Below are 19048 nucleotides of genomic sequence, written 5' to 3'. Positions count from 1 at the left end.
GGGTTTTTCACAGCAGACCTTTTTAAATGCTCCAGTGGGATTATCATTTATGGAAAACTGATGGCTGCGTGCAGCGTCACGGATGCTCAGCGAGTGCACCGAGTCGTTATTGGAGGTGATGGAAGTGGCGGTGCATCTATTGCCTCAGAGGACTCAAGGGATTTATTTATAGCACACATTTTCACTTTGCGTGTATCTGCACTCGCTCTCATGGTCCCACTATCATAGACTTCATTTATCGCCCTCCCACCCTTCCCCCCCCCCAGCACGTCTGCCACTCTTTGCTCGCCCTTCTGGCAAATCTGTGAAAACCCTTCATTCATGAAACAGTGTCTTCCTTTGTTATTTCATAATGAGGTCAGACACAAAGTTTAGTGTTTGGGAGGTAGTTTAAGCCAGTGCGATTTATTAGAAAGCTATAAACTGGATGCTTCCTGAAATGCAGTTTACGCACAGATGATCTCACACGGAGACTGCTGAATAGCTTCTCAAACTCTGAAGATGTCAGTTGATTACAGAATTATTCCTGCGCCGATTGATGGTACCAGACTTGATTCTTCTCTAATTTTGTGATCATGACTTGCTTGGTAAGCACTTTCAGTTTTGACAGTGTAGCCTAAAACATTCATTTTTTTTATGAATTATATGTCATCAGTGACATCTTTCCAAGGAATGACATTTTTTTTTTTTTATTTGTTCCTCAATACCCTTTCACAGTTGTATAATCAGTGACTGTTGAGACCATGAAGGGACCAATAAGGTGTTCTTTTGTTAATCAGCTTTTAATGATCCAGTGAGCTTTATTTCATGTATGAAAAATGGAAGGACACTTCATTCAGAAATGAATGTTCTCATCAACCTTTCTACTGATTCAGAAGGTGCAGCCCAAATATCGGATTTAAATCCAGTGTTCGGTATTTATTTGTTTACTTTTATTGCTCTTCAACAAGGACAGGCACATTCATGGCAAATGCAACAGACCATTTACTCCGAAAATGGAAGACATGGTCAGCAAAGTCCACTTTACATAAATGATTATTTTCTTTTTTGTAATCAGGGTCAAATTGTTGTACACTCAAGATGTTTGAAGGGTCATGACGTTCACTGACAACTATGCGCTGCGGCACAAGAGGAGAAAGGACCATGAAAAGCACATATTGTATAAATGCATTTTGTGAGCAGCCACTTTCTATTTTTGATTAATTTTGACAACAGCTGCATTTTAACCACCAACATATTGAACATATCAACAGTTTTTTTTTTTTTTTCATTGATCTCCTTATGAGCATTTTGGAATCATCTTGCGACAAGTCTTACCTCAATAAACTCATTTACAATTGAAATTAAAAAAAAAAAAAGAAAAAGGAACTTTGAAGTTGCTTGAAGACAAGTACCTGGGACCCTTAGTACCAGTACTCACAGCTAAACCCTCCCAAGTATTTTCCAATAGTTGTGTTTTTAGTGGCTCCAAGTACTATTATCGTGTAAACCGACACTTTAAAACCGCGGAAATGCAGCCTAAATTTAGTGATGGGGTAGTCACCTTTACCCTTAATACTTTTGAAACATCCAGAAACTCTGGAGGTGGCCTCTGCTGTGCACAACTGACCAATATAGCATTTTCTTTTTTTTTCCATAAATCACCTTTCTGCTTTAATCAATACACATTTGTAGCTTCCATCTTGTTATGAGGGCTCGGCTCGTTTCGAGTCTTGTCACAATGAACCCATTTACAATGGAATAAACCAAATGAACCTTTTTAAGTTCCTCAATGAGAAGTGCCTGGGTCCCTCACTTCTAGTGCCCAGTGGTAAATGGTTCGGGTCAAAGACAGGACATATCATGGACAGGTCAGCAGTCTGTCACACGACAAACACAGATAGACAGACGATAGCACGCACACATACACATCTATGGTCTATTGAGAAACACCAAGTGAGTGGATGTTTTTCGACCGTTCGAGGAAAACAGAGTCTCCAGATCACATTGCGTGCACAGGTAGAACACAAGAATCAAACAATTCTATTTTTTTTTTTTTTTACAGAATTCGAGGGACGTTTGCCCAAAATTGTATCAAAAGCTGTAACTTGCTAAATAGCTCTGAGTTGCTTCATTGAACGAGGCTGATTGAAATGGGGTTAACACAGCTAAGTTGCCAGAAGGCTTATTGCTCTACATCGTCTGTCGATCATGCAGGAAAAGGAGAAACCATACTTTTTAGAATGCAGCACACTTGGATGATTGTTTGCACTTTACAAAGCCTTTTCACCAGGTGTAAACCCGGCTCAGCGTCGGACAAATGTGTGTGGATGAACAGTGGCTTGACATTTTTACATTCTTCATTCAAACAATGCGTCGGTAGTAATGTGTAGCGCTTCAGAGGAGGTGTGTGAGTGCCTCATAGCACTCATTGCGTAATTGTCATTGAAACAAAGCCCTTTTAGATTCCACAATGATATGCTTCAGCACACGCTCTCCCTGACTGCTGCTGCACATGCCACTAGGTCTTTGCACACACTTTACCTTCCCGTCTTTGCCGTAAATGCGAGGGCATAATCTAAGCTCGATAGTGCTTAATATCGCAGGATCTTAATTTGGCACCTTGCCGACAGACAAAGAAAGCTTGTATACGACTATGAAAACATATTTTTCCACATACAGATTTTCATTCCATGGCATGCTGTCATTTTCAACAAGTGAAAGTCAAGAAACAGCCTTGACTGTCAGGCACAGTGACACTCTGATTCTATGCATGCATGTTTGCTACCCATTTTAGCATGAAATTGTCACTGTGCTGTGCAACAACCCCCAAGTTGTAAAATAATGATGCATAACTGTGTTTTCTGCATACCATATGCCACACAATGGAGGGGTTTTCTTCTTTTATTTTTCTGCCTTGGTTTTCTTAGTTATTCACTCTGCACCAGATACATCTGCCGTGGAACTTTACTCAATATTAAAGTAACGTAGTTAAACCAGTGATTAACAGTCGTTATGTTGTTCAATTACAACATTTCTTATTGGCGTTAATATATTAAAGGTGATTACAATGTCGATGATATGCAAATTCATCCATCTGTTTATCCACAATGTTTGGTCAAGTGATAACTGAGTCTTCAAGAGTTGCACTTCCCTCTAGTAATGCAATTCATTTCTGGTTTGGTATTCATGTCAACCCCTTGCTGTCATTTTGAAAACCTTGTCCCAAAGTCAAAAAGCAACTTCTCGTGTATGTGCAAAAGGAGTCTGAACGTTTTGGGCGCTTCGTCAGCGCTCGGGTTTCTCTCTTTATAAAATCCACTGTTAGTGCGGGGACCTTGAGGAGCGAGGACATTTGTGCAAAGAAAGGATATTTTCTTCAACATTGACCGCTTCAAAAGGACTGTTTTATTAAAGAATATTTATTATTTCATGTGCGTTTAGAGAGCAATTAAGAGTGCACAAGTTCACTCCAAAACTAAAAACATGAACACTGACTAATTGAACCTCGCTCTTTGATGCATAATATAGAATGAAACTGATTTAAAGAAACCAGTTCGGACATTTTGGATTGTATTTAGAGAGTGTTCCAAGCAGAGGGGGTAAAGAAACTAACAGCTCACTCTCCCAGTTCAGTGCAAACACAAGGAACGTGCAAAAGGAAAATGCCACTGGAGCATAGGGAGTAATGGCTGCTGGTTCTCTAGAGAGGAGTACATAAGTAGGAGGGGAACCAAGCCAAGAAGAGCCTTGGACACTAATGTCACATCCAGAGAGTCTAGCTCCTCACTGGGTGAAGGCCACTCAGCTGCTGAGTGAGACAATTACTACCAGTCCCAATTCTTAAGGCACAATGATACACTGTGTTCAAAGACTGCAGCTACTTCGATAAAGCATTCATATAAGTGGCAAACATGCTGCAGACGCAAGACATTTACGAGCATGTCGAGAAAAACAGGATTTGTTTCTAAAATGAAATCCAATCTTAAATGTAAGTTTGCAACTACAATTGCAATATGTTCTCTATAAGAAAGCTCAGGATGAAGCTGACACATTCTATTTGTTTACCCTGAATGGTTGTTATTTCTGGGAGGTTGTCTGGTAGCTTACAATGAGTAAATACCATCAAGATTACATTTTTGCAGGTGAGCTTGGACAACATTGATAGCAGACTGTAAAAACCTAAATGCCTGAGCTCGGGATGACGAACAACAGTAAATAAATAGCAGCATCATCAGCGTAGAAGTGGTATAATGCATTTGGCAGATTTTCACATAAGCAACTCACATGAATAGAAAATAAAATGGGTCCTTGGACCAAGCCCGGTGGCACACCTTTGGTGACCTTTAAGAAGGAAGAATTGGAGCCACTCATTTCAATAGACTGGGATCTGTTTGACAAGTCGTCGGCAAACCAGTCAACATTTATCTCAGTGCAACTGCCCCACCATGCATCCTTAATAAAGTATGATAAATGACAAGTAAATGAATGCATTTTTGGTAGCAATTGTTTGGTTTTACAAAAATATAGACATTCTCATGACGTATACAAAAAAACTTTAAAGTTTAAATCTAAAGTTTATTATAACACTAAATTACTGTCTTGGCCCACTGAAGGTAAAATGTACTGTATGTGGCCCCTGAACTAAAATGTGTTTAGGTACTCAGGTTTCCCCCTACTGTCCAAAAATCTGTGTTTCAGGGTAAGTAGTGACTCTAAAGTGCCCTTATGTGTAAATGTGAGTGTGGTTGTCTGTTTCTTATGAAATAGTACAAATGACAGGATGGATGTTCAGTCAATATGTTTTCTGTCATATTATCAACCAGTGTATGATGAGGCTAATTATAGGTAATTGTCCTGTATGTGTTCAATAATAAAGTTGTAGCACTGAGGAGATGCAATTAAGAAAATAACATTATCAAGAACATAAACACAAACAGGGGAGGTAAGCTTCTATACAGTAATGTCATTGTAATACTAATACGGTATAAAGTCTGACAAAAGATGAATCTGTAGCATATCTCTGCTATTTTAAATGGCAAAAGTCTGGCTACAAAACCAACAATAAAATGAGAGCAGACAACTGAAGAGGCTGAAAGGAGGTAATAATACATTGAAAGCTTGCTTTGTTGAGAGATATTAATGTCCTTATTCGCAGCATCACTCAACGCGCGACCCGAACAGAGCCCTAAACTCAAGGATATGTCCCTTTGACATATAGTGCAGTCACAATGCATTAAGCCGGCGACACATCTTTTAACTTGTTGGCTTTGTACTGGGTTTTGTGGAATGCAAAATCAAACAAGCCTGTGAGGTTGAAAAACTGTCTGTCACATAATATTTGAAGGTTTTTACATCAGATTGACTGACAGTCACAGTCAACAATATTTCACATTTTTCTGTCAAGGAGTAGCCATGGCACTTTCAAAACTTCAGCACAAAGGATAACATTGCTAATATTTCAGATCATTATATCTGGGAATGCTTACTATGTACACAAGGTTTAATTTGTTATGGAGAATAAAGACTTAGACAGGGGGCATTGTTTATTTTACTAGAGAAAAAATGCATTTGAAAGAAGTGCAAAATATTTTATTGGCAGTAACCAGTGACACGTGATGGAAAGTAGGAGTCTAGAAAATGAGACACGTATCACAATACTTTGATCAGATCTCAAATCCCTAAAACTGTGTGTGGTTACCAATTTCACTTGAAAAAATTGTCATTTAAATGGGGCCTACATGTGGGAAAGCATTTTTTCTTTGGCAACAGCAACAAACTTTTCTGTTTCACGAAACACAGATTCTAGTATTAGTGTGATGGTATTACTGTTTTTGTTTTTATACTTTTCTGACAGAATGTCAATACATCCTGATATAGTTTGAGGTGTTATAATGAAAATACCATGTTACAGAATTTTTCTACATCCTTAGTATAATGGCGAGTTGATGGTGAGGTCCTTCTCATAAATGAGTATGTCTTCCACATATGAGTGAAATGTTTTTTCAGCAAAAAAGTAACTTCATAGTTTTGTTTTTTGTCAGTGACTGGTCTTCAACATAATAACAAACCTGCACGTGTTACATTGTGGAGTAGTCATTTGGTTTTGGGTCAAACTCCAGAAATAATCGTGAGGTTTAGAATAAAAGACAAGAAACAAAGTTCTACTCTTACGCAAGATTACGTGTCTCAGTTTTCATAATACATGCTTTTACCAGATTACTTGGCTGGTTCGGTCTCGTAAGTACTACAGACATTTGAGGTTGCCCGTGGCAGCAATTACATATTACTCTACTCTGAAAGCTGACCTTCAATGTACTGGTGGCTTGCAGGGATTGCTATGCCAGCAATTTTACAGGAGATATCACACACTCCGGGGGAATTCATAATTCTTGATAATGTAGACCCGATTTAAGTCTTTAAAATCTATTGTGTCAGTGGTGCTTGCTTCTCAAAATTTGGCAGTGCGATTTTTTAACAAAAGTAGCTTAGGGGTTGGCTACAACACTGCTCTTTAAATATCTTTCAATATCAATGCAGCTATAATCATGCCATTCCTGTGTACTGAAATATGTAAATACCTTTAATAAGGAAATGGCAAACCAAAGTGGCATTGCCTGAATTCCTAAGACCCTGCATAAAGAGTGCTCAGTACCGTATTTTCTGGACTATTGAGCGCACCTGAATATAAGCTGCACCCGCAAAATTTAAAAAGAAAAAAAAAAGGACATATATAGGCCACATTTGACTATAAGCCGCAGGTGTCCACAGAGGTGGGCAGGAATTTCACTGTGGGAATTGCTCATATTTTCATAAATTCCCTTAAATCTGGAAATCCCTGCACACAGCGCTGTGTGTGTCCTCCACACAGAGAGAGAGAGAGAGAGAGAGAGAGAGAGAGAGAGAGAGAGAGAGAGAGAGAGAGAGAGAGAGAGAGAGAGAGAGAGAGAGAGAGAGAGAGAGAGAGAGAGAGAGAGAGAGAGAGAGAGAGAGAGAGAGAGAGAGATGATGTACCGAGGGTTATATCTTTGTTGACTTGGTATTTTATTGGTTATTTGCTGATCGTGGCTGAGAAATCTTCCTCCTCAGAATCACAGAGTCCAGCAGGGCGGCTTTTTGTGATGCACCTGAACGCATCACGCACGGCCGTCAGCTGCTGGAGTTCCGGACCACGGAAAGCAGCACAAGACAAGCTCACGAAGAGCAGAAATACCACTTTTAGGCCAAGTTTTGGAGAAGCAGAGTTGCTCAAAACAGCATGTATCTATGTGTGGAAATAGAATCTGGTGGCATGAAGCCTGTTAACCTGTAAAAATCCATAAATTGGCCACGTCATTTTATAAGCCGCAGGGTTCAAAGCATGTGAAAAACGTAGCGTTCATGTAATAGATTGCTTTTTTTAGTTTGCCTGACTTTCGTGGGTGATTTACAGCGAATAAATGAGATTGTGCGCACTGAAGAGTTTTTAAATGCCTGCTTTAGACCATTTTTACAGTATGATGAGTATGATCAGCTGGAAATGGTATCACTTCCGTATTGCTGAGCTTGCAAACACCGTGGAAGGATCTGCTGAAACGCTGAGCTCCCACAAACAAAATGATGAAGTGGAACTGGTGGAGGACGTTATCAAACATATCAGAACCTTACAGCAATTTACTCTGAATTAGGCAAAAAAAAGCAAGTCGGGAGATATTTTCACATACAACACAGAAGATATCTTAATATCTTATAATGAAGTTCATCATGAAAACTTGAGGATATTATTTTACTCACAGGAATACAAGCATCGGGTCCAAAAACAGCCCAGTAGTGAATCACGTTGACTATTTTAGATTAACCTGTCAAATTTACCTTCTCGAAGTATTCTCCCAGTCTTTCAGTGATCCGAGGGATGTGTTGGATATTCCATATTCATGAAAGTATACGCGCTGAATGTATAGCCTGTTTCAGATTAAGCCCTCAGTGAGTCCCATTAGTTGATCAGTTTCCACAGTGTGTGTGCAATGTCGCGTTGACTCCCATTTTGTTTTACGCATAACCCTTTACTAGAAAAAGTGCTGACAATGCTGTAACGCAGGATCAAAATTGATCTTGTCTCACTGCAAAGGTTTTTACTTTTTTTTTTTTCTTGAAGACTTTCAGGTACAAGTGCAAGTTTTCCCTTTTTATTAATGTAGAGGTCATGGGGCTTATTGCAAATTACTGCAAATCTTTAAAACTGAATGAGAGAGGCGTCGGCTAATCTCGTGAAATCAGTAATTGCACATTATCTGACAAATTTTAGTTGCTTTTCAATTAAGCCATGAGTATCCTTGAAGCTTTATCTGAATGGATGAATAGAATTCATCCAGATTCAAAAATCCATGGTCGAAACAACAAAGTGCTTCAGAATAGCGGCCGTGCCAGTAAGTGTACTTTTGCAGAAAGTTGTGCTCTGACCTGGTGGATATTAAGGATGAAAGGGGATAGAATCCACATACATATTGAAGAGGCTCTTAGACAATTATTAGGACAGAGCTACTGTTCCATTATCAGTGAAGGAGTAATTAAAGAAAAGATAGCAGTTTTCACATTGTGTTCCCATTACCATGAACATACAGGCTGTTCTTCACCATTACGAGCACAAATGAGGAAAGAAGGCTGCCTGTACTTTGTGAAGGGATGATGACATGCTATTCGTACCTTACTATAACAGATTTCAAATGAGGGTGTTGTCACTGCATGCATGAAGATTTCATGATATTTTTCAGAGTTTCGCCATTTTCTCTTCTTTGATAATTCTTCATGTGTTTGGAGAGGACTCATCCAGTACTATTATATACCGAAGAAGATGAGAAACTATTCTGTGTGCATTCTGTCTGACATAAAATTTACAGAAGAGTTGTGTTTATCTTACAAATTTCTGTATTTTGTGACGTCTGTGGCTAAAACTCTGCTATAGGCAATTTTTTTACACTATTTTCTTGATTTGTATTGATCACAGTTTTTTTTATATTCTCTTGCAGGTCCATTGTTCTGTGATGGACGACTGGTGCACCTCCTCTTTCCTCTGCTACTCCTCCTGCGGGCTCCCTTGTTATTAAGCTTTGGTGAGAGGACCTGTCCCAACAGCTGCAGATGTGAAGGGAAAACGGTCCATTGCGACACGTCTGGATTTTCAGATGTCCCTGAAAACATCACTGTTGGCTGCCAGGGCCTCTCCCTGCGCTACAATGAACTACACACCCTCCTACCGTATCAATTTGCTCACCTCAGCCAGCTCCTGTGGATATACTTGGATCACAATCAGATTTCAGCTGTCGACAGTCGAGCATTCCAGGGGGTCCGCAGGCTCAAAGAGCTAATAATGAGCTCCAACAGGATAACATCTCTCCACAATTCGACCTTCCATGGAATTCCAAATCTTCGTAGTCTGGACTTGTCCTACAACAAACTGGAAATCCTACAGCCAGGTCAATTTCATGGCTTACGAAAACTACAAAACCTTCACCTGCGTTCAAACGGCCTCTCCAATATCCCAATTCGAGCTTTTCTGGAATGCCGAAGTTTGGAATTTCTGGATTTGGGCTACAATCGAATCAAGGCTCTCACCCGCACCACCTTTCTCGGGCTACAGAGGTTGATGGAGTTGCACCTGGAGCATAACCAGTTCTCACGGATCAACTTTTTTCTATTTCCACGTTTGGCCAATCTGAGATCCCTCTATCTGCAGTGGAATCGCATCAGGGTGGTCAACCAGGGCCTTCCTTGGAATTGGTATACGCTTCAAAAGCTTGACCTGTCTGGAAATGAAATACAGACACTGGACCCGGCTGTGTTTCACTGCTTGCCCAACCTACAAGTCCTAAACCTGGAATCCAACAGGCTGTCCAATGTGTCTCAGGAGGCAGTGTCAGCATGGATCTCTCTGACCTCCATAAGCCTTGCTGGCAACATGTGGGACTGTGGGACTGGCATTTGTCCGCTTGTGGCCTGGTTGAGGAATTTTCGGGGAAGTAAAGACACCACCATGATATGCAGCAGCCCAAAGTATCTCCAGGGAGAAAAAATAATGGAAGCCACAAGAAGTCACGGTATTTGCGAGGAAACTGATTACGTTTTGACAGAGACACCTTCACCAATGTCAGAGCTCATTTCTGAAGCAACTGCTGAACCAACCTTTGCCCCGACTAGCGGCTCTCCACCTATGCCGCCAACAAGCACCTACGGTCCTCTACCACCATTCAGGCCTCGACCCCTTCCCAATCCGACTTTTCCGGGGCATGTGAGCAAAGATCCTAGAGACTCAGTGATTCGGCCTCAACCCACTCACATACCACCTCCAGAGATGGAGCACATGACTCTGCACAAAGTGGTGGTGGGCAGCGTGGCACTTTTCTTCACCATGTCCCTAATCTTGACAATTATCTATGTGTTGTGGCGGCGCTACCCAGGTGCAACAAGGTTGCTGCAGCAGCGATCCATGGTGGGACGGAAGCGTCGCAAAAAGAGTCCCGAGCCAGAGCAGAACCTCAGCTCCCAGCTTCAAGAGTATTACATGAGTTACAACCCTGCTGCAACACCAGAAGCATTGGAGGTGCTAGGCAATGGCACTGGTTCCTGCACTTGCACAATTTCTGGCTCCAGGGAGTGTGAGGTATGATTCATCGCATCAGCCTAAAAATACAAACTCAAAATCAAAATACAAGGCTCAACAGAGAGGTAAATCCTTTATCAAGTATACCCTGTAAAAACCCCCCCAAACGAAACACTATAACTCACAGTTACGCACCCTTGACTCTTCATTCATAACACGCTTGACTTCAAACGTTAGATGTCTCCAATTATTCTCCCTTTTACTTTAGAATCGAACCCTGAAGTGGAAAATAGATAATAACTAATATCATCCCAGAGAAGAAATCTAAAACATCTAAAACATGAATCCAAACAGCCACAATATCACAATAACACGACGAAGAGCTCTGCGCTCTCTGAAATTAATTGAGTATGGCTTTGATTACGTTTTTCCATTTGGTTTTTGTCTCCATATTTTTTGCGATTTAAATTGACATTTGTGAAGCCACACTTTTGAAAATGTTCTTTATGATGTGTTGATTTCAAGAGACAACGAATAATTGGACACCATCTGACCAATTTGTAGACACTGCTCCACATTAGCATTGCATGGCTCAGGTGCTGTCAAAGATTTTTGTTTCGGGTGTTGTATGTTTTGAGGATTGGTGGGGTTTGTGTGTTTATGGGTACAATATTGATTGCCAAAATAATTTATTTTTCTTGAAATGAATATTTTATGTTAAAGTAAGACTTAAGTCTTTCATTAGGCTTTTTGCACAAAAAAAAAAAAAAAAACTTTTGTGATTTAGGGAAAATATCAACGTATCATAGGTTGGCATTTCTTTCATAGCTAGGCTCAAATCTCATCATCATCATTATTTTTATTATAATTATTATTATTGTAATAAATACTAATCATAAATTTTGTAACTGGAGAGAAGTGGCCAAAAGGATGGCAATGAGGATCCTATTTTACCATTTTTATAAAGGAGTTATGAACAGAATTGTTAGTAGCTACCAAACATTTATACATTTTGATTAAAAAAAACAAATAGCAACAAAAAAATATAATCCTTGTGTAATACCAAATGGTCTTTGAAGTGATTTAAAACTCCTGGCCACAACATGTTTTCGATGTGTCCCTATACCGACACACCTTATTGACAAGAACAGGCCACCAAAACTCTATGCAGAGCCTACAAATAAGGCATTTGAATAAAACTAAACAGTGTAACCCCCATGGTAAGATAAGGAATAATAATCAAAATTGAATTCAGGAGCTGATGCTTGAGCTCAACAAATACCTAGTCAAATGGAACTTCAAAGAAACTCAAGAAATTAGTGAGAAACTACACATTAGAATCCTACACTGTGACTGTTATCAAGAAGGGAAGGATACAAAGCCATATTGATGTGTTTTCAAGTGCCAGGAGCCACAGTCCAAAGACTAATGAATTGGCATTGCAACCGTACGGTTGTATGCCTCTGCCAATCAGCAGAGTTGCTTTTAGCGTCAACGTCTTTCCAGACTCATATATATATATGTGAACATGTAGTGAAGACTGCTCAGGAAAGTTCAGGAATGGCATATGGCTTCTGCCAAGCAAGGGACACGGATCTCAGTGCTGTGAATAAACATCACCCTAAGCCTGCCCTAGCAAGGATGGTGGAATGAGGGGCCAAAATGCATCCAAGGATCAACCAAGGCCACCCTGATGATGCTGAGCAATTCTGGTACTCACACACAGATGCAGACACTCCAGCGCACTTGTGCTATACACGGCTGGTCTCGTGGACACCATTGAGGACGATTCCTCATCTTATCAAAGCTTGACTAGCATTTGAGGTAACCTATTCCAAGTAGGATGCTTTCACTGGTCAGTTGAATGGCGAGATGATCATGTTCATTCGAAGAAGTATCCAACTCCAAGAACCCCATCTGCCCAGGCCAGCCTTGGAGGCGGGATTGTAAGGAGTGTTTCTCAGGCAAAATGTAAAAGTAAACAGCATCAGAAGAGGACTACAGTAAAACTCTTCCAACTTGCAGACAAAAAAAACAAACATTTAGGCCAAAATCAGACCTTGATGCCATTAAGTTTGGTGGATGGACCTGAAAACTGGAGAAATATCAACAGAGCATCGCAAGCTGAAAGACCTTGACTGCTGTAGTCCTTGAGGAAATGTGCCAAATCCTCAAGATTTCCTGTGAATGCAAGTAAGGGCTTTGTCACCAACTACTCTAAGAAGGTCATGAATTATTCTGGCCATGGCCTTTTTATTACAGACATTAAACTCCAGCCAGACATAGTTCCCCTCCTTACTTTTTGACATAATGCACACCATCATGAAAGTTGTTCATTCATCACATACACATGTGTTGAAATGTGGAAGTTATTTTGGCTCCACTGTAACTGTTAAAGATTTGTCATCTGCACTGTACATTTTGAGGGCTTGCGACTGCCCTTCTGTGCGAGTCTGTCTTGGATGGTGCATGCTTCATACTCAGGGAGATTTATGGTAATCTTCACAGAGGGGAGGCAGGGCTGTAATCCCAAAGCTTGTGATGTGGCTCAAATGTGGATCCCTCTGCCGTGATAAGAGGCAAGTTTAAAAACGAGGCTAATTGCAATCACAAAAACGGAGTCAGACCAGTTTAAAAAAAATTATTGAAACACTCCGAAGTACTTTTTTTTTTTTTTTTTTTACAAAATCATTGAAAGCACAAGGAGATGAAAGAAAAAAATCAGTCAATAAAGAACATGATCTCGCTTTAACCATTGAAAACTATTATCTTAACTGTAATGAATCTTAGCTGTTTTTAAAATTAGGTTTTGAGTTCAACGATATGAATGCACCGATACCACTTTTTTGCAAGCACAAGTACCGATACCGAGTACCGATACAAGTACTTTAAAATATAAAGTAAAATCCTCCCGGATTCTCTGAGCGACATTGGGCGAACTCTGCTGGTCATTGTCATTGTTATGATATACAAGAATCTCCAAGTGCTGATATCGCTCGTCCCCTCTGATGTCGCTGATAGATAGCACGTAATACTTGCTGCATTGTAATGGGGATCTTTTACGAATATGAGTAGTCTATGCAGTATCAGACCCGATACTGGATATTGGGACCAGTATCGGTACGTCCCTATTCCGCAATATCATTTTTTGTTAAGTAACACAACATCAATGAAGGGAAAGTGAGAAACAAAGTTGTAACTTCCAACCAGTGGGAGATGTGTTTTGTGCGAACAGCAAGGGCTCCTTGCAATAATTTAATTTAATTACAGGGTTTTATGGAGTCAAGGAATCTAACTGTTCTAAATTATACACATTAAACAAGTAAGTCATTATTTTGTAATGGATCGGTCTCTGTATGGAGCGTCTCATTTGTAATAGTAAACCAAACTGTGAAATGACTCTGCTGGGATAACTGATTAAGTACAGCAGAGCATATATTTCCCTCCGTGGTGGAATTTAGCGGCAAGGGTCAAGTGAATACAAAGCAAGTCAAACAAGACAATTGATTCTCATTAAGTCATGACTTTTACTTTATATAGACACTGGAGCGCTTGCAGTTGTGGCTTTTTTTTCAATTTATTTTTTCACGTCGATTGTTAAATTGTTCTCTATAGCTGCTTCCTCCTTCAATGGCACTTTGTTACATTGTTCCCTGCGCCTGGCATTCAGAGGGAAAGGCTGACAGGAGGAATGCGACATGTTTACTTACATTAAAAGCTCCAATATACGAAGCTGCTATTATGACTGCGGCAGATCAAACTGATGTGGAAAAAGTCTAAAAGGTAATGACCGAAGGAAGTGTGGCGTGACCTATTTAGAGGCTGTAAGAAGGCGTGTGCTGAGTCGTGTCTTTCTGGAATATTCTTATATCGGTGAGTGTTTGTGTATGCAGAGGATTTTCCGAGACTAATTGAGCAAGTCTTCTAGGTGAGTGAAGAAGCTCTTTCGAGGTACAGTCCAGTGGTGATAGACGGGGTGAAACAAATGTAAATTTTAAAGCCAATTAGGATGCTATTCATCCAAAAGAGGTTTTGACTGCTTTCAGACATTCGGCAGTTCTCTTAGGGTACTTATTCAGTTTCAATTGCGACTCATGCGTCAGTGGCAGAGAGTTTTGATCCACCCCAACCCTTTAAAAAAAATGTTTTTCAAAAGCTTGTTATATTTGCTGTCTGACACAGTTTTTTTTTGCTTTGCGATGAGCCACTTGCTTGATTGAGCAGACGCCTCAGACATTTGCCGTTATCCAGAAGCTACTGGAAACACAACAATCATACTTTTGCATTCGTAAACAGAGAACCGGGATGTCTGAGCACGTTCATTCCTGGCCGATGGACGGGCTCTTCCCCAGACATCAAAAACAAAGTTGGGAGTTTTCCGCATAAACAAACTTTTTGCCTGAGCAGTGTGAATTGTGAATGAAAACAAATCTGAACCGCTGCTGCTGCTTGCTTGCTTGCAAAAAAAATGTGACCTTGTCAGAGACTGGGATCCTTGTTTTAAATCCAAATTCTGGATGCCTCGTGACATTTTGTAAGAAGATACATTTTTTTTCCAAATTCACCAACACTCATGTGTCAATATATTTAAAACAGGAACATTTTTCCTGGAATTTTCAGCGTGCCTTCTCCGCCGTAGCTCATCCAATACACCAATTTGAAACCCCCAAAATGGCTGAAAGGGTTAAAAAAAAACAAAGGGCTCTCAGATTAAAATTAGTTGGAGATAGGAAAAAGCTGCTTCACACCAGAATGGTGGAACCATGTACAAACAATTTAAAATTTAGATTAAGTCTCTTAACTTAAAGTATACTGAAGTCTTATACAAAGAGGGATGAATTTTGTGTGTGAGGTTTTCTTGCGGAAACAGTTTGCTGAATCATTAACAAACGCTATTGCACTCCAAACGCACCAAAATATTTTCTGGGGAAAAAAACCCAAAACAATTAAAACAATAAAATTAAGCCTGGCGCTAGTAATGTGCCTATATATAGACAGGCACAGTAAACAACTGGAAAGAAAAGATGAAACACAAAAACTAAGGCTGATCTTTCTGATTTCACATTAACAACTATTAGCAGCTATAATCATAAAGAAATCAATTTGTTTTTCAAAATGAAGCAGGATGAGCCCACCCCTCACAGAGCTGGAACCACATGAAGATACATCCTCATTGGAGATCTTTTAAATCAACTGCCCTGTAATGATATTAAGACAAAGCCCAAGCCATGATACAACATTATTGTCATTTATTTTAATTTAGCATCTTGTTTCTAGTTGCTAATAATATCCCCACAGGAAGAGTTTCTCAAAAACAGGTTGTTTTTTTTAGTCTAATGAGATAATGCATTCAGTTTGTCTCACTTCAGTCATTTTTATGGTTGCATAATGTGATTACACCATAATAATGATAGCCCATCTTTACAAAAGATTAATAACTTGTGAGTGAACGCTTTGCTTTAATTTCTCATAACATTCTAATAGACATGTGTACCTGAGGAATGTATTCTGTATATTGCAGTTGAAGATGAAAAGCATTGATGCTTGAGCCATCTGTCAGTCGACCTGATGTCCAGTGGGAGGCCAGATTGAGCATAAAAGTAGAAAATATGACACGCAACATGCATGTCAGTGGCAGTTACAGCCACTATTGTTTTTTTCTGAGCCATAGCTGTTGTGAAAACACATTTCAGAGATCTGCGCCGTTAGCCCCCGTGCGACTTGCGTGCAATGCTCCAACTTGTAAAACATGAGACCGCGTTTCCCAGGCACCTGTGAGATAACATCCCTTTATTGTCGCGGAGGAATTCGATGCTTTGCAGAGCCACATACCATGACTTAATGCAACTGCCAAGAGAGTCCTCGTGGCTGCATTTCATCCCTCCGTAAAGGTTAGGGATTTCTTGTTGGTGGAAATAATGCCACAACAAAGTTCGAAAATTTCTTATTTTCCTTATCGCTGTATGAGACGAATACAAAGTCGACGATGGACTGGTATTTCCTCGGCGGGTTCAGAACTGAAAGCTTTTCTCAAGACTTTTTTTATATGCTGGCTATTTAACATCAACTTTACTGTTATGACTAAAGTCAACTCTGATGTGACTCTTCATGTGTGTTCTCTTCCCTTTATATTTTGGTTCATTAAAGTGTGCATGTGAATTTCATTTTATATAAATAATAATTCATGAGAAATGCTAAGTGATTCAACATTTGACTATTCCAGATTTCTTTCGCCATCCTGGTTGTGATGAAGTGGTTCACCCTCGTGTTTCATAATGAGAATGTCATGGGTTTGAGTCCTTGCATGTTCTTCCTGTCAGTTCATGGCTTTTCTCCAGCTGTCAAGAAACATGCATTTGAGGATATAGATACACTGGTACCCCTTTTTAAAGGACAAGTGCGAGTACTAACCTTTTAGCTATATACTTGCTAATTCAGAGTACCAATATAAGTACTTACTAAATGCCTTTAAACCTAATTTATACTCCACACACAAGCAATACATGAAGGCTCTGCATGGCCATGAACCACCTCCACGCTACCTCTGCGTTGACGCTAAGCACTCCTCCACTAGCCTTGAAGGCTCTACTGAGTCTACAGTAAGCATAAGACGCTCTGCATAAAGAGGACTGTATAGACCGAGTGACTGAGCTAATCAATCACACATTTTAACCATGTGTAGCATGTAGCATCACTGATGTGTGGGCCCCGAAACTCTTTAGTATGTAGCATGTAGCACGGCTCAGAGTAAAATCCTCCAGGTTCCATAGAGCAGTAAAGTAAATTATTTTGATATTTTGGCAGAACACAATTAACAGTCTGTCTGATATCTGTTAATAGCTTACAAAAGGGACAAAGGGGTATTTGTGGTACCCCCCCCCTAAAATGAATTATTAGATTTATATTCAGACTGTGACCTGTTAAAAGTTTAAATACAATTTGCTACAAAGCTAAATTGTTGCTCTGATCACTTCTTCTCACTGCAGCGATTTCTGGAGCTGCCAGAGTTATTATATTGTCCCCCTCTACATAACCGTAACCCAACTCTCATCATCTCAAAAAACAACCCCCTCCCATCACATTTTCAACATCCCTAACGGGCATCTGCAGTAGTTTGTTTAGGAAGCGGGGGGGGTGTTCTACTCTGTTGCTTATTTCAGGTGTTTAATAATTGAGAAGCTGGCGTCAGCCCGGTTTAGTTTGATGAAAGTGCCATCTCGCTGGTCGGCACAGCTGGCTCTGGCTTTCATTACGCCTCTGTGCAGCGCCAGCAGTCCCCGCGGAACCGAACGTGTAGGAACAAAAGCCAGCGCTGCACTGTACCCTGCTGTGGCTACAATTCAGTGAGGTATTGTAAATGCTGGCATGCAACGGTGTTGAAGCCCAACGGGAGACAGTTTGCTGTATGTTTCACTGCTGTCGAGAAGGTTTTTTTTTTATTTTTTTTTTTTCGTTTTTTTTTATTTTTTTTGTGCCAGGAAAAAGTGAAATGAACCTTTATAAATTCATATTTTATCGTACAATGAGGAGACTTCTGTGTCAGTTGAGGCTAGCTACAGCTATCCAGAGAATTTTGCTGGAATCAGCAATATCCATTCGCAATCATTTCATATTGTACCCAATGAAAATAAAAGTCATGAGAAATGATATCAGCTGAAATATCTTTTGGAGAGAAAAAGTCCCAAAATGACTACAAAGCGTTGAAACTCCACTGCTAATACAGCCAAGTAATTAAAATGGAGACTATACAGCATGCGTAAGCCTACATTGTATCTCGTGTGACTAATGATGCATTGTTTATAGATTAAAATAATAATTACAGTGGGAATGTGGAAAACAATGCGCAAGAGTTTCACTTTTCAGTTTACCACAGACATCACCATTGTTCCTTTAGGTTACAGAAACAAAAAGTGACAAGTTTCAAACAATGAGGACAACTTTTAATCTACAGCTTGTTACAGTATTGTTGAAATGGCGAATTAATCACTTTGATACAGCATATCCCCTTCACGTGGGTGCTGCTGTTCGTGTTTATTCTTCAGCCAAGAATGCAGGGGCTGTTCCTCCAAATGGCGCCGTACCAATGCTCCACACATCTCGTCCCACGTGAATCCCTCGCGCACGCTATGTATTGCAGTTCTGGTGTCTTCTTGCCGCCGTGATGTCGTTCTAGCTAGATGAATTAGCAGAAAATACTACGTCTCAGTTTTTTTCCTCCACATAGATTAAGAGCCTCTTTCATTTTTATTTAACTGATACTTAGTGTCCCTGGTGTTTGACTCACAAAAACACAATACAAAACATAAAAGCATAGTTCTCAAAGTAAAATTTCTACCTTTTACAGTCATTTTTTTTGTTGATTATTATTGTTTTAGCTTAGTCACAGCATACTTTTCAGTTTTCAACCACATAAATGCTTTCTCTTCTTTTACTTTATTTCATAATTTCCTCTCAAATGTTAGAAGGAAAACAGACATGGCGCGATAAAATACT

The 19048-nt window shown here is 39.9% G+C and overlaps 1 protein-coding gene across 1 annotated transcript in view; it reads left to right on the top strand.

The window, feature by feature from the left end:
* Nucleotides 1-19048, top strand: part of lrrtm4l1 (leucine rich repeat transmembrane neuronal 4 like 1) — an 84552-nt gene that overhangs the window by 24087 nt on the left and 41417 nt on the right. The window contains exon 2 of the mRNA XM_080476956.1: nucleotides 8985-10615. Coding sequence (XP_080333082.1) covers nucleotides 8985-10615 — 1631 coding nt within the window. The remainder of the gene's footprint in view (nucleotides 1-8984; nucleotides 10616-19048) is intronic.

The sequence above is a fragment of the Lipophrys pholis genome (genome assembly GCF_963383615.2).
Source record: "Lipophrys pholis genome assembly, chromosome: 12".
NCBI classification, from domain to species: domain Eukaryota; kingdom Metazoa; phylum Chordata; class Actinopteri; order Blenniiformes; family Blenniidae; genus Lipophrys; species Lipophrys pholis.
Note: the sequence above shows the minus strand (reverse complement) of the source record. Positions and strands in the feature narration are given on the sequence as shown.